This window comes from Uranotaenia lowii, chromosome 3 (genome assembly GCF_029784155.1).
Source record: "Uranotaenia lowii strain MFRU-FL chromosome 3, ASM2978415v1, whole genome shotgun sequence".
Lineage (NCBI taxonomy): Eukaryota > Metazoa > Arthropoda > Insecta > Diptera > Culicidae > Uranotaenia > Uranotaenia lowii.
The window spans coordinates 9,529,867-9,546,028 of NC_073693.1; the positions used below are offsets into that span (position 1 = coordinate 9,529,867).

Below are 16,162 nucleotides of genomic sequence, written 5' to 3' on the forward strand. Positions count from 1 at the left end.
TCGTCAAACATTGTCATACGGATTGCCTCCCCGGGGGGACCAACCAAGACTGAGTCCATTTCTCAAACTCGTCACAAACGTGCTGCCAAACCAAACCATTCTGGAACGACGAAGAACCAGGCAAGAATCCACCGATGATCGATTCTTTCCCGTCACGTAACAAGTGTTATGCTATACCCCTGTTGCCGGAGGAAATGTTGTACATTTATGTGTACATATTTATGTACGAATGATGTGTCCCTCCTGGACCAGGACTTGTCTGTTAAAATGGTTTCAACGTTCTTGCCTGTTACTTACAACCGGAAGATACATTGGTATTCTTCCTTGAAACGAAGAAAGTTTTCCGTTAAATATAGAAAAACGATAGAAATTTCAAAAATTCAATGCAATTCCTTGTTACCAAGTTGAGTTATATAAAACAAAAATGTATAAATAATTCCGAAAACAAATTCAAAGTTGCACAAAATAAGAAATCTTATCTTCGATATCCTGGAACGAAATAACCTGGAATCAAATAAAAAAGATTTTAACTTTAGCTATTAAGTACCAAAATTATCGAAAATAATCCCTTTAAGATATTTGTTTGGTTATAAAAAGACAAAATATGAACCTTCAACCAGAGTCAGAGTCCCTCCGTCAGATAAGTACTCGTATATTGTCTTCCGGTTTCCGTAATTTTCTTCACTTGACATTATCGTCATCACCATCGTCATCATCATCATCATCTCCTTGCTCATCATTGCCATTGTCCTTGCTTACTCAGGCAGGACTCTCGTCGTTGAATATGGCACTTCACTCGAAAGGAATTTGTTGGTTCTACCTTCATACATCCTGCAGCATCCCATCCTACTTGTTCCGTTTCTATACTTTTGAGCAGAGGCATGGCTCTCATGTGCCGTCCACATTTTACAATGCAGTCAATAAAACGGAGGAGCTCTCCCATTCTGCCCCCAAAAATGGTGATTTATTTGCTCAGACATTCGTAAGAGTCTTAGCGAGACCTCTTCTTCTCCATTGAAGGTACGAGTCGAGTTCATGTGAACTAATAGACAGCTACACGGGAAGCTGCTATAAGCGCTGCATATTGTTTTCCGAGGAAAATGTGTTGAATGAACATTGCATTTGGAAAGTGGCTTACTGGTAAATATTCACCCAACTGAGAAACTGAGACGCAAATCGACGGAGCTTTAATCAATAATTCAATCTACAATCCGGCTCATTTCATTCCGAATCCGAACAGAACAAACCCATTTAACCCATCCATTATCCAGCATTGAGAGAAGCTGCTGATAAGCCTTTGAATGGAAGTTCGAGAACAACCAATTGAATGCGATGGAGTATTAATTGATTTTTTTCCACTCTCTCCCTTTCATTGCAGAAAAACAAGGAATTAATGAACGACATAATCTCCAACTGTAAATTAAAAAATGGTAAGTATGGGGTGTTTTGTTTGCTTATCGAAGGGCGAATCCATTTTCATTCATTTGTGAGAGCGTTGCCAATTATCGAGCCCGAACAGCAGAAGTAAAAATCATTATTGTCAATTATTGGTAATACTGGAATCTGACGAACAATTGTCACAGTTGGAGTTACATCAATAGCTTGATTACGGAGAAATGTACAATCATGTTTGCCTTTTTTCGATATTATTGCCAAAAAAAAATCAGAGATCAATTGGCGATATGCTGGAAAATTTCAAGTCATTATTTTTATTTGTGACAGTTATCAATTATTTTCAATACAAAGAAGAAAGATTTCTTTGATAATCTTCACTTTGAACTAATCAACAGCAGATCTGAGAATATTCGACTATAAAGATTGTCTTAATTGACCTTTCGTTCAATAAATTCGTTCATGTTTTCATATTTTCAGATGACCCCTTTTAAAGGGAATCGTCCATACAAAGCATATACTGTTTTCGCAATATCAGGGGATAGTGAAGAGACATGATCCCTGGGGTGACTTGATCCCTCAGCAATATCTTGTAACTGGAATCTGTATGTATGTATGTTGATCATCCACCATGGGTGCGCGGATTCACCGCAGTTTCATCAAAGTATGATTTCTATTGCATTCCTTAGATTTTCATACCCGACACCATGGCTTCGTGTAAATTGTTTTGAAATGAATGTATTTCGTGTCACTGTATGAGTTAATGTTGGAAGAATGTTTCAATGAACTACGAAACTAGTTTAAAATTTATAAAATGGAAACTTTCATAAATTTACTACAGGTATTTCGTCATCCATGTCTATGTACCTTCCCAGTTTGCTGTGAATTGATCATTCGAATGAAAGGCAACAAAACAATTTTTTAAACCTGTTATTGCGTATGTATTTTACCATTTTACTGCTTTTCCAACCTACCTACTTGAATTGATATGCCTAACCCCTTAAGTATACCAACAAGCTCCCCATCAGTTTCAACAGGGTTCTTGTTAAGCTTCTTCTAATTGCCATATTATTGAACCCTCTAACCATATCTTCGTTGGTGATGGAAAGAATTAGAGAAACATGAGGTATCAAAGAACGAAAGAACATAAGCCGTAAGTATCATGAATTTTTCGAAAAAGATACAACGGCTCACCGGCAAAGACTTGAACCTGCAATTTCCGCTTCAGTACAACGGCGCGTTAGCCAATTTCACCACGGTGAACATGATGAAATCCTACATCTGCCTACATCTAAGTAGGCCGCACGACGGATACTTGCAAATCATTTTTTTTTCTTTTCGCTTCTTGACAATATTTTTGATGCCTAACTGCCTCACACAACTTGCAATTGAATTAATGTTTCCCTTTCCTTTCATCGGGATTTTTTTTATTGACCACTCACAATCTACAAATTTGAAAGAATATTTCTCCAAACCTTCTAAAAGCGTTTGAACACTTATGCAACTTATTACCCAATTTTGGTAGGTATTTTCTTCGCTAGCGACTGTGGATAATTCGATCGCACATCTCCACAGAACAATAACCCATTAATCCCTCGCTGGTTAGAAGATAAGAAGTTTTCTGATTCTCCACTTCCCATCCACACCTCACCCAGAACACTCCCAGAATCATAATTTTTACTATTTCACCTATTTCTCAAACTCATCAACACTTTTTCTAAAGTTTTTTCTTTCCGACTTGCGACAATGTTGTCGTTTCAAAACTTCCCATTCATCCGAATGTAAATCGTCTCGGATTCTCGCTATTACAACAACCAAACCAACTTCTTCAAAACCTATCCAATTTTCCTAGACATTTTCCAGCAATACCTTGTAACTATAATCTCCAACAAAAATCTACACCCAAAATAATTTGCACTTCGCAAATACGTGAAAAACTACATAATTTTTATCCAATTGATTTTCACGTAGATGCTACGAAATAAACAGGTGAATACACCCTAATAGGAATTTGTGCTTCGTGAAGTTCACCTACATTTTACGTGAAATTTTAGTAAACTCAACGCAATGTGTTTATGAATGTTATTATTATTTAAGATTGAATCTAGCTGAATTAGAAATAAATTTGAATTGGTTATTTACTCAAAATAATAAGATGTTTTGTTCGATCTCATTTTTATTTTTATTTTTTGTTATAATGCACATTGAAAACCTCCTGAAATTATTGATTGGCAGCTAAGTTTGTGAAATCTTGCAAAAATAAACAAACAATAAAATTCATTAGTATCGCCGATCGTATTTGCATGTAAGGTTTTTACCTGATCCGGATCTTGACAGCCTCTTGGATGGAACGAAGCCTTCCATAAAAGGATCTTCCGTGGCCTAAAAAACAATTTATTTGGTTAGGAATTTAAATTTTTCTGTCCAAATCAACAGTAAATCTATTCAGCTATGAATCCCGAATATTGTGACAATTACTCACCTTCCAAATAATCCTAAGGCAATTGACAGAAGTCACGGTTTTCGGTATAGTCCTAGCGAGAAAAAGCCTAACTTTCTCAAACATTTTTCCCTAGAACGAACAAAGTCAGCAAACTGACCTTTTCTTATATGAATTTGAGGTAAAAAATACTCGAAATCGATTTAAGACATTCACTTAGATATTACGTGAAATTCAAGAGGCAATTATGTGGAAGTATAGTGGTTACTACCAGGGCACACTTGAAAAATTCTGGTTACTACAAGATTCACATAGAATTGATATGATGCAACCAAATTTCAGTTTACGTGAAAAATCCCATAAAAATAATTTCTAAATTATTTTGGGTGTAGTGTTCTAGAACAGGGATGAGCATGCCGCATGTAGCCCTTGAGCGGTTTTGTGCGGCCCGCGCAGCTTTTCTCAAGTTTAATCTAATTTTCCACTTTTTATCAAAGAAGATAGTCATTTATTATAAAACACCAGTCCAAACTTGTTGAAAACACAGGTTTCAGTGGTGGAATAGAGTTAGTCTTTAGTCGTTTCGTTCGTCAAGTCCTTACACAGCTACTTATAACATGAGCTGTTTGCATTACTACACTAAACTGATATCCTCACTTATTAGTTAACTCAATTCGGTGTGATATTCTGAGCTAAACACTCAGAATATCTGGTCACACTGCTGTATTACCACGAACCTAGTTTGAGTTGTTTCGCTTCACAGTGTGATGAGGTAAACATTGGTACCGTGCTGTCATCATCAGCTGTCACAACAATCCGCTTTGTTCTCAATAGGGAATTGGACGAAAACAATCGAACCAAAACAATGTGTTGGTCTCGAGGAACAGCAGATGTCCTCTGTTGGAGTTGAGGAACGTTCCGGACCTATCTGAAACCGTAAGTATCAACATCTCCCCTCAATTCGCTCATTGAGAACGCTAAACAGCTTCGTATGCCTCACTCTGGGCAGCTCCTCCGTTTACGCATCAGCTGGCTGGTTCTCAGGGGAGATGTGTCGCAAAGATAGCTGACCGCTTCTCACGATGAACGCATACTTCACGTCTAAATGGTTCATCCGCTGATGGGTCCGCGCCTCCCCCAGGTACTGGATGCAAGGGATATTGTCCTCCATTAACGTGAAAGGGCCCAATTCATCCAGGAATTGTGTTAACCACAAATCTTCATTGACTGCATGGCAAAGGGCTCCTATCTCAGCTTTGGTCGACGACAAACTGACCGTTTACTGACGTTGACCACTGATATAATATTCCCGAAGATCATATAAGCGAAGCCTTATACAGATCTTCAAACATCGCAGTCGTTGGCAAAATCTGCATCAGCATATCCGATGGGTGGTTTTATTTGAAAATTTAGATTCGGATTCACTCATCAAAACGAATATGAATACCAAACCAGATTTTTGAATGAAAAACAGTGACTTTTTCCCTTAAGAACAATCTTGGAAAAAAAATTTTTAGTTAATCTTTCTCAACTTGAAATCTATATTCAAATCTAAATGTAAGTTAGAAATCGTAGTTCCAGCGATTCTGAACTGATTTTTAGTTTATTCACTGCCAACAGTAGACTGGAAAAGTCGGGAAAATCCACCCACTATCAACACTTTACAGTCGAAAGCATAAGTTAGATTATTCCAAAGCTCAACTATTAATTGAATCCGTATTTATAACAAACATCTGACTTTTGCTTCAAATAATTTAAACAAATTTAATATTTTTGAAGATGTAGCCTACAGAACACCGGGTTTAAAAACACTTTGAACTGCTTTTTTTCATAACAATATTCGTACCTCTAGAGCGTAAGTCAAGATTCATGTCAGACAAAAACCACAAAAACTACCCAAAAAACTCATTTTATATGTTTCTTGGAAAAATTTTCTGTAGAAATTGAAAGTCCGAAAAAGTTCCACAAACTGCAAACAGATTTTGAATGGTGGAAAGTATTTTATTTGATTTTAACAATTATCATTGTTATTATTTTTAAGTGATCATGCAACAAATTTAGGGTCGAATCCAATTCGATGTTTATAAATACGATTTCATACTGTTGCCAAAAAATTCGACTTTGTCAATCAAGGCAATCCCTTTGACCATCGTATTAAATCGCAATTACAAACATCAAATTACATAAGACACAAATGATAAAATGTGTTGAATGATAACCATTTTAATCGCTGTGCTACTTTCAAACTCAGAATTTCGATAGATCAATCGCAATTTTTTAGGACTGTAGGGATATAATGTTCTTTTTCAACAATGAAAATAATCTCTTTCGGATTAAATTGACATAAAAAAACTCCATCCTAGTAAGTTCAAATTTTTTTGACTACATATTTGTCCGATGAAATAAAAACATCATCACGCATTTGAATCGGGCAAACAAAGACTTGGAAAGACATTGACTGCAGCTGAAATTAAAATTATACTGGCTTTGGTAGGAATCGAAAGCACGAGTATTTAATAACGCCAAAACCAAACAGAAAACTTGAAACGCACTGATGAGCCACGTGTATTTTCAGTTTCGAAAGCAGCGGAAATTAAGACGTGACAAAATTATCGTGCATCACTGGTGAAACAGCTAAGCTTCTAGAGATTAGCAGGATTCAATCCAATTGAATTTTGGAAAAAAATTCAATATAAAAATTAGATTTTTTTGGCAATTTGATGAAAAATACTTCTTATTGAGTTTCAATTCTAAATCAAAACTCAGAATTTTGATCTGTTTTAAATTTTTTTTTTTTTTGGAAATTCTGATCAAATTCTATTTTGTTATTTCTAACGTTATCAACAATTCAAAAGTTCCAAAAATGCTGGATTCACTTTGAATCAGTTCACATCACTGATGGCTCATCGCCGCCGTTCTCTGAAATTTAAAATGTTTCGAATTTCAATCCCCGACTAGCAGGTGCGCTCCCGATCCGGGAACGTTGAGGTAATCACAATCTTGATTGCAAGTGCACCATGTGCGGAAAATAAACTCCCCATTGAATGGGAAAACTGCAGTAGGAGTAGTGATCTTATTTTTGTCCTTAACTCTGAAACCAAGTTTTATGAAATTTCGTTTTTTATTTGAAACTATCTGTTTGGAATAACTTAAAATGAGCTTGATACGATTTTATTATTTTTTTTTATATTTTAACTTTTTACCACTTCTGAAGCAAAGTGTTACGAAAAATGTTCAATTCACGGCTAACGCTTTCACGAGCACGTCGAGCTTGTGCATTTCGTGGCCCAACAGCATCCGGAAAGGAAAACATCAACTAACGCGCGTCGAGTAAATAGAATTAACGCGGCAGGTGCAAATTTGGCTCCCGTTTTCCTGGAAAGCGAACTTTCTCAACAAACAACACAGTCGACCCCTAACGGGAGCGCGTGAATAATTCCGCGCCATTTCCCACCTTTCCAACCTAAATATTTTTCTATTCACCTTCTCGGGAAATCATCGACACCAACCATAGTTATCCAACGCTATTGCAACTATTAGGGCGCAAAGAGGGCATTTCCGGTTCGCTAGGAATTACCACCATCATCACCATCATTGACGTTTCCTTTCCGGGTTTGCCAAAGCAAACGAGGCATCCCGGAAGTGAAGCCAAGTTGCAAAGTTCCGGCCGCCGATTCCTGATCCGATTCGGACGATGCTTTTGCAAATTCTCCGAAATAGGTATTTGAAGTGGTGCAACAGCAGCTCCAAAGTTGAACCACCAAACTACTCGAGAGGATAAACCATCTCCCAACTGCGGCGTTTGGTTGCATTTCAAAACAAAATTGCATAAATTTAGCCAACCCATATCCCGAACCGACCTCTGCTTAGTGTAGCAGCGAATTAAGGAAACACCACACAGACGCAAATCCGTTTACAGCTGGCTGACACACAAGTTTGTGGGGAGAAAAGGTCTTTGGGGTGAAATTGGTATGATTGCAGTTTGTAATGGGATTATTTTTAACCTTGCCAGATGGCCAATTAGGAAGAGGAGCTTCTTGTGCAATTCGACTTCAATTGAAGATTTCAACAAGATTACTCATTAGAGGAAACACTAGCTTAAAATCAGAAATGATCATTGTTCATGCTTGGATTAAGGATCCTTAACATCACTGTCGTGATTTTACGAGTCTCAGTTCAGAGATTCACTTAAACACGTCTGTCGCTCACAAGAATAGATCAATGACTGACTTTGTTTTGTTTGTTTGTCTAGTGTTGCCAAAATAGCAAATGTTGCCATTCAAATTTATTTTATTTTATTTATCTTCAGTGTTGCCGAATACAACTATTATTTTAATTTATTTTTAATTAAATTTGAATCCCTTTCTTCATATCCTTCATCTCATCCCTACATTCCTTCTCACCTCTATTCTCAATTACAACTTTTTTACGCGTCGACTTTAGATATTTTTTTTTCCTTAGAACTAATTTTTTTTATCAAATATCCTTTATTTTATTCCATAGACCACATCTTCATTCTCAATCCTACAAAATTAATTTAATTTCTGCTTGACCTTCATCTCATCTCTACTTTCCTTCGCAACTCTATTCTCAATAGAATTTTTAAATTACAGACTTTTGTTTTCCTAAAATACAAAACTTTATATCCCAAATATCCCTCATTTAAATTCTACATTCCATTCTCTGACAAAGCTTTTCAAATCTTGATTTTTATTTTTTGAATATTTTTCACCTATCCAAAAATATTCTACACAAAAGCCTTCCCAATTGCTGCTTTTCCAGTCGCTCTGCTTTTGATTACCAGAGCCGGAAAAATCCGCATAAGAAACATTCTTAGCATCAGCTTTCTCAAACTGTGCTTTTCTTGTCACTCTTTCTCTGTTGACCTGAGTCGAAATAATTCGATAGTATTCTTAGAAACAGCCTACCCAACCAGAAGGCTTATTCAAAACATACAATCAGCAGCAGTAGCATTAAAAATCCAAATCGAAATAAAAAAAATCAGAAGCAGCAGCCTTAAATATCTGCGCTTCTAACGCCAATTCTGTCTTTTTCCACCAGAAGGCCAAATCGAAACAAACAATCAGCAACAGCAGCCTTGAAAATCTGTACTTCCTTACCCATCTCCGTTTTTTTTTCACCGGACGGCTAAATTGAAGCAGACTATCAACAACAACAGCCTTAAAAATCTGCGGTTCCAACACCAATTCCATCTTTTTCACAGAAAGGCCAACTCAAAGCAAACAATCAGCAAAAGCTGCCTGACAATCTGCGCTTCAAAATCCATTCCATCTATTTCCACAGGAAAGCCAAATCATAACAAAAACAACAGAACAAGTCCATCTGATTCCACTGGAAGGCAAAATCAAAACAATCAGTAGCAGAAGCCTTAAATATCTGCGCTTCTAACGCCAATTCTGTCTTATTCCACCGGAAGACAAAATCAAAACAATCAGCAGCAGCAGCCTCAAATATCTGCGCTTCTATAGGCAATTCCGTCTTATTCCACCGGAAGGCCAAATCAAAACAATCAGCAGCAGCAGCCTTAAATGTCTGCGCTTCTATAAGCAGTTCGGTCTTATTCAACCGGAAAGTCCAATCAAAACAAACACCAGCAGCAGCCTTAAATATCTGCGCTTCTTTAGGCAGTTCCGTCTTATTCCACCGGAAGGCCAAATCAAAGCAATCAGCAGCAGCAGCCTAAAATATCTGCGCTTCTAAGGGCAATTCCGTCTTATTCCGCCGGAAGGCCAAATCAAAACAAACAGCAGCAGCAGCCTTAAATATCTGCGCTTCTATAGGCAGTTCCGTCTTATTCCACCGGAATGCCAAATCAAAACAAACACCAGCAGCAGCCTTAAATATCTGCGCTTCTAACGCCCATTCCGTCTTATTCCACTGGAAGGCCAAATCAAAACAATCAGCAGCAGCAGCCTTAAATATCTGCGCTTCTATAGGCAGTTCCGTCTTATTCCACCGGAAGGCCAAATTAAAACAAACACCAGCAGCAGCCTTAAATATCTGCGCTTCTTAGGCAGTTCCGTCTTATTCTACCGGAAGGCCAAATCAAAACAATCAGCAGCAGCAGCCTTAAATATCTGCGCTTCTTTAGGCAGTTCCGTCTTATTCCACCGGAAGGCCAAATCAAAACAATCACCAGCAGCAGCCTTAAATATCTGCGCTTTTTGTGCTTATTCTACCAACCACGCCATTGTCGTGATATTACGAATCTCAATTCAGAGATTCACTTAAACACGTCTGTCGCTCACAAGAATAGATCAATGACTGACTTTGTTTTGTTTGTTTGCCTAGTGTTGCCAAAATAGCAAACGTTGCCAATGAAATTTATTTTATTTTATTTATCTTCAGTGTTGCCGAATACAACTATTATTTCAATTTATTTTTAATTAAATTTGAATCCCTTTCTTCATATCCTTCATCTCATCCCTACAATCACATCTTACTATTTCTATCATTTCTTGTCCATTTCTAGTTAGATATAACAACGAGATCTACACTGCCGGCCAAAAGTTTGGGATCACCCGCTAAAAAACATGCAAATTTTGATCGTTCATATCTCAGCCGTCTTAGGACATATTGCAAATCTTCTGATCTCATTTGAAAGATAATGAGCAATAGCTATTTCGGAGGTATTTTGCCCTTAAATAATGTTTTAGTTTTGCACCTAAAACTTAACCTAAAGTCAGAACATTTTTAAAAATCGCACTCAATATTCAAAGCCGATCATCTCGCGATAGGGTGAACCAAATTTCAAAATTTGAATTACATTAGAATCCTTATTGTATACTTCTTAAAACACAATCAAAAAATTTTGTGCAAAAATTTAAGAATGTACTATTAATTAATAAATTAGACACTTAAGTTATCGTCCAAAAGTTTGGGATCACCCCTCAGTATGGTGTATCGGCCAAAAACATGCAACAACAACGAGATTTATAAGTCAACAATTTCAAGGCTCACCAAACATTTATTAATGTGTTAAACAAGGGATGAGTAACTTACTCAGAGTAAGCTGAGACCAACGGGTTACATGCAACTTTTGACACAAGTGTGAAATTTGTTTCATCATTTCATGACAAAATATGCACTTCATTTGTTCGTAGTTGTATTTACCATGCAATCATTTAAACCTTTTTTGTTTTATTTTTAACATTTATTGTATTTTTTTAAAGTCATAGATGCAATATAATTTAATTCAAATAGATGGAAGCAAATCAGGAGAACCAACGAATAAATCGAAAGGTTACAGATGATCACAGGCATTTCTTAGTCCGACAGTAAGATCATTATTTTTTTTTTTGTTTCAACCAAAGATAAATTGTTTGATGAATATGCTCAGCAGTTTATTTTTTTATTTGAAATTTTGCTATTTAATTAAATTTGGAAAAAGGCTAGTTCTGAAGAAAAATAAAGAAAAAAAAATAGAAAGAGTTACAAGTGAAATATTTTTGTTTTCGAATATTGGCGTAAATGAGGAAAGTTTAATATCAAACACTTTGTGAATGACTTTAGATTTCTTATCGGCATGACTTAGCATGAAAGTCTCCGACAAAAGTTCTGAGTTTTCGACAATAACAATAATTCTCGCGTGAGCTTTCATAACGACGTATGAAACATCTTAAGAATTCACAGAAAACTGCTACAAAATTTATCAGAACAACTTCAAAATTTTTTTTTCACATACATATAGAATATGTTGTCTAGGCTACAAATATTCTAAATGGTTAGAAATCATGCCAAACGTCGATAAATTGAGTAATTATTTGAAATTAAATAAGCAATCCAAATTGCCAAAGTCATGGGATTCTCACAAATTAGCTTTGGAAGCCTTTCCCAGTGGTATCTAAATAAGATGAGAAAATCCATGAAATCTGAAAAATTTCCTTGAATCAAGAATGTAAACTGTAACTTTGACGAAGTTCGATTAACAATCTGTGGAATTTTAATTTTTCGTGTGATTTTGACAACCTTGCTCAACATGCAACAAGGCATATTGAATTCAGTTTTTTCACCATTAGTAGAGAAAAAAATTGATTCTTTGAGTACAAAATTTAAAAAAGATTTTAAGAATATGAATTTTAAAAACGATTTAATGTCCCACGATTGGAAGACAAAAATTTCCCAAAAATATATTATTCTCACTATAAATTTTTCGCTTTGGTTTTGACACACACAGTGTCAGACAATAGAATAAGACCGCTCTAATGCAAAATATTCAAATCACCTTTAAACTGCCAATTCAAATATAATAATATGCGACACCTAGCGGCAAGCACTTATTGTAGTATGCCAACTTTGTATACTGCACGTTTGTTGCAATCAAAGCAACCCGTTTGTTCTACTCGACCAAAAAGCTGTCAGAGGGTGAAAATAGTCGCGTCATAAAATAAGACCAGCTCATCGGTTCGGCTGTTCCGGCATTTTCAGCGCTCTAGATTTGAAGAAAAGGTATTGTTTTCGGTGTTGTTTATCCATTTTCGTGTCCTGGTAAGTATTTCCCATAAAATAAATCATGTAAATCATGAAAACAAACAAAAAATAATGATTTCCTTCCTCCTACTCTGTTTTCAGCGAAAAAGCAATGGGTCGGGCACAGCACTGCATGGAGGTCCAGCGAGCGATCATCCGGAATCTGTACAAGGCTGGCAAAAGCCAACGCGAGATTGCCGACTTAAGCTTAGTTCTTTTAGAAATGGGACACTTTCTTTTGCTAATAGCTTATTTACTAGTAATCGGTTATTCAAATTTTTCACAGCATTTTGCTGCCTGTGAAAAATACTGTTAATCCTATTTTTTACACAATTTAGAATTCACGGGTTTTTGAGATATTTACGATGTAAGAGAAAATGAAAAAAATTGTTTTCCAAAGTTTCCTTCAAAATCCGTCATTATTAAATCGATAGCTGACAGAACCGTTGATTATTCAAAGAATTACTGTATGTGAGTGTTGGTAAAGTATGCAAACACAGTCGGAAATGTCTACAAAGTTCAAATCAAGCATTGGAGTGAAGCACATGATCGGCAACTACGGTTAAGGGTCATCAGGTAAGTCAAGTCTTATACCAGCATTTTTAATATTGAATAAGCGAAAAACTAAGTGTATATCGTTGAAATGTCCAAAAAAATTTCTTCGATAAGCTGAAAGTGTTGCTTCGTTATGAGTCATTCAAACCTAACATTCAACAAAAAATTTGTTTTTAAAGGGTTTTCAATGGGACTTTGGGATAAAGAAAAAGTTACTGAAAGCTGGTCTGAATCGAGGTCCGCATGATTAACTAATTGACTACAATGCTCGCCTTAATCCGTTAGAACAAAATCAATTGTGGAGGGATTTCTAATTGAAAAAAAAAACAAGTATGCCCATGAGGATATTCGAAAGTATAATAACCTGCAGAGCAGTCATTAAATAAAATATTACCATTAGAATTTGATGAAATATTATTCCAAGATCAGTGATTTGCATAAAAGTCACCAATAATAAAAAATTAAGTCTTATTTCTGGTGAGTCCATTTTGCTCAAACTCCCCAAAAAACAGGCCGAGTTGGTCAAAAGAGAAGACAGACTAAACTTCGCTGCTCGGATGGTCGGTAGCCAGATAGATAGGAAGTTAGGTACGGAACCGAACTTTGCAGGCAAGTTTACCCACTGAAAGCTGCTCTCCGGTACTTACACACAATATTTGGTTTCCGGTTATAAATAACCTGCACTGTCCTGGTGTGTTGTACGAACATCACCCACCCGGAATCAAGTAGGAACGAGCAACTCGGAAGTGCTTCCACCGGTTTTGGATTTGTACTCGGAACCGAGTAGGTTTTCGGTTCTCGGTAAGACAATGTTGGTGTTGTTGAAGGGCTTGGCTGGCTGGCTGGTCAGAATATACAATTTGCTGGCTAGGGCCATCATCAGCTCTTCCTGTGCAGCAGCAAATTTCCACAAGTGGTTCGGTTTGCTCGAAATGGTAAACCAATTAATTCGGCTCTGCTCTTCAAATTTGGGCGCTTAACGGGATTGTTAGTTATTCTGGATTTAATCTTTTTTCTTTGAAAATAAAGGACGATCCTAGGCTAATCCCATCGAAACGCTTTATGATAATTTTTTTGTCATTAATTTTGAAAATTAAACAGAAGTCAGTATCGAAAATAACCTTATAGTGATTTTATTTGGGCAATTTTGGTAGAGATACTCCTGGACGTTTGCCCATCCAAATGTTTCATGTTTTATGCAAACACATTAAAACCCGTCTGTCACCATCCATGGCAGGAAAACGCACACCCACTTCATCGTCAAATGGAAAATTGCCCATCCACAAACCGCAATTGTGTGGATCGACATACCAAAAGTTGGAGAGCCAAAAAAAAAAGCGCGCGTTTTTCCAAGCCAAAACAAACATTCAAATTGAGCAGGATAGCTGAATCAGACCCGTCCCAACAAAACGGTCATCAGGTCCGGAGAAAAACACCACGAGAAAACCGCACGCACCCATTACGGATTCTTTCTTCCGACCGTTTTCAATCTTTCTGGGTGGCTCGTTTTTTTTTTCTGTTGGGACGCCAACGTTTAAAACGCAGAGAAAAATTATCTCTGCTAAAAGTAACGATGAATTGTTTACATTTCATTACTCATTTTCACTCTTCGACGAAACGTTTAGGGTTCGGACGAAAAAAAAACCATCCGAACACCAATTTCAGTCAATATTCTCATTAGCACATCCCCACTTAACAAGTTTTCTTTTCAGTCGATTGAACATAAGCGTCACGAATTATCATTTTATTTACAACAGTAACACAATCTTTTAACCCATTCGAAACAAAGCGTTTTGCTATTTAAGACTATAAAAACTTTGTCATAAAAATTTAAAAGCCGTAGTCTCTAAAGAATTAAATATTAAATAACAAAAAAGACAAAAAAAAAATTTGACAAAAATTTATGTGTTCGAAAATTTAAATCTTCGACTATGCTTTGGCTTCTAAGTAACAACTTTGAAATTTTCATGAAATTTTTTTTGTTCTAAATGTCATTTTTTGCTAATTTGCCATTGCCAAAAATGCCATTGCCATTTTTCGTCACTATTTATAATTTTTTGTCATTTGTTGTCGTTTTTTGTAATTTTATTTAATTTTTTGTAACTATTGGTCATTTTCTGCCATTTTTGTCATGTTTTGTTATTTTACGCCATTTTTTGTAGTTTTTGAATTTTATGTTTTGTATGTTATTTTTTGTACCTTTTAGTAATTTTTTACAATTTTCTGTAATTTTCAGTAATTTTAAATATTTCGAGTTATTTTTTGTACTTTTTTGCATTTTTTGAAATTTTAATAAATTTTTTGTATGTTTATGTAAAATTTAGATTTTTTTGTAAATTGTTGGAATGATTTTTTTTTTTTTTGTAGTTTTTTGTAATTCTTCGTAATTTTTTATAGTTTTTTGTAATTTTTTTTTCTAATTTTTTGTAATTTTTTGTAATTTTTTGTGATTTTTTTGTGAAGTTTTGTAATTTTTTGTAACTTTTTTTTTTTTTTGTAAATTTTTGTTATTTTTTGAATTTTTTTGTATTTTTTCTTTAATTTTTGTAGTTTTCTGTAATTGTTTGTAATTTTTTGAAACTTTTTGTGATTTTTTGTAATTTTTTGTAATTTTTTGTATTTTTTGTAATTTTTTGAAATTTTTTGTTATTTTTTGTAATTTTTTATAACTTTTTGTAATTTTTTGTAATTTTTTTTTGTAATTTTTTGTATTTTTTTTGTAATTTTTTGTAATTTATTGTAATTTTTTATAACTTTTTTGAAATTTTTGTAATTTTTTGTTATATTTTGTAATTTTTTGTAATTATTTTTTAATTTTTTTTGTAATTTTTTTTTTTTGTAATTTTATGTAATTTTTTGTAGTTTTTTGCAATTTTTTGTAATTTTTTGATATTTTTTTATATTTTTTTGTAATTTTTTGTTTTTTTTGTAATAATTGGTAATTTTTTTACCAAAAAAATACAAAAAGTATTTTTTTGTAATTTTTTGTAATTTTTTGTATTCTTTTATAATTTTTGTAATTTTTTAAATTTTTGTACATTTTTTTGCAGTTTTTCGTTATTTTTTGTGATTTTTTGTTACCTTTTTTGTAATTACTTGTAATTTAATTTATGTAATTTTTTATAATTTCTTGTAACTTTTTGTATTTTTTGTAATTTTTTGGTAATTTTTTGTAATTTTTTGTAATTTTTTGTATTTTTTTGTAATTATTTGTTATTTTTTGAAGTTTTTTGTAATTTTTTGTACTTTTTTTAAATTGTTTGGACTGTTTGGTTATTTTTGGTA

At 34.7% G+C, this 16,162-nt stretch overlaps 1 protein-coding gene across 6 annotated transcripts in view; it reads left to right on the forward strand.

Moving 5' to 3' along the window:
• LOC129754424 (rap guanine nucleotide exchange factor 4) overlaps window positions 1-16,162 on the forward strand; it is a 489,369-nt gene that overhangs the window by 314,237 nt on the left and 158,970 nt on the right. For all 6 annotated transcript variants that reach the window (XM_055750490.1, XM_055750486.1, XM_055750487.1 and 3 more), the window contains one exon: window positions 1,379-1,430. In XM_055750490.1, the coding sequence (XP_055606465.1) occupies window positions 1,379-1,430 (52 nt within the window). The remainder of the gene's footprint in view (window positions 1-1,378; window positions 1,431-16,162) is intronic.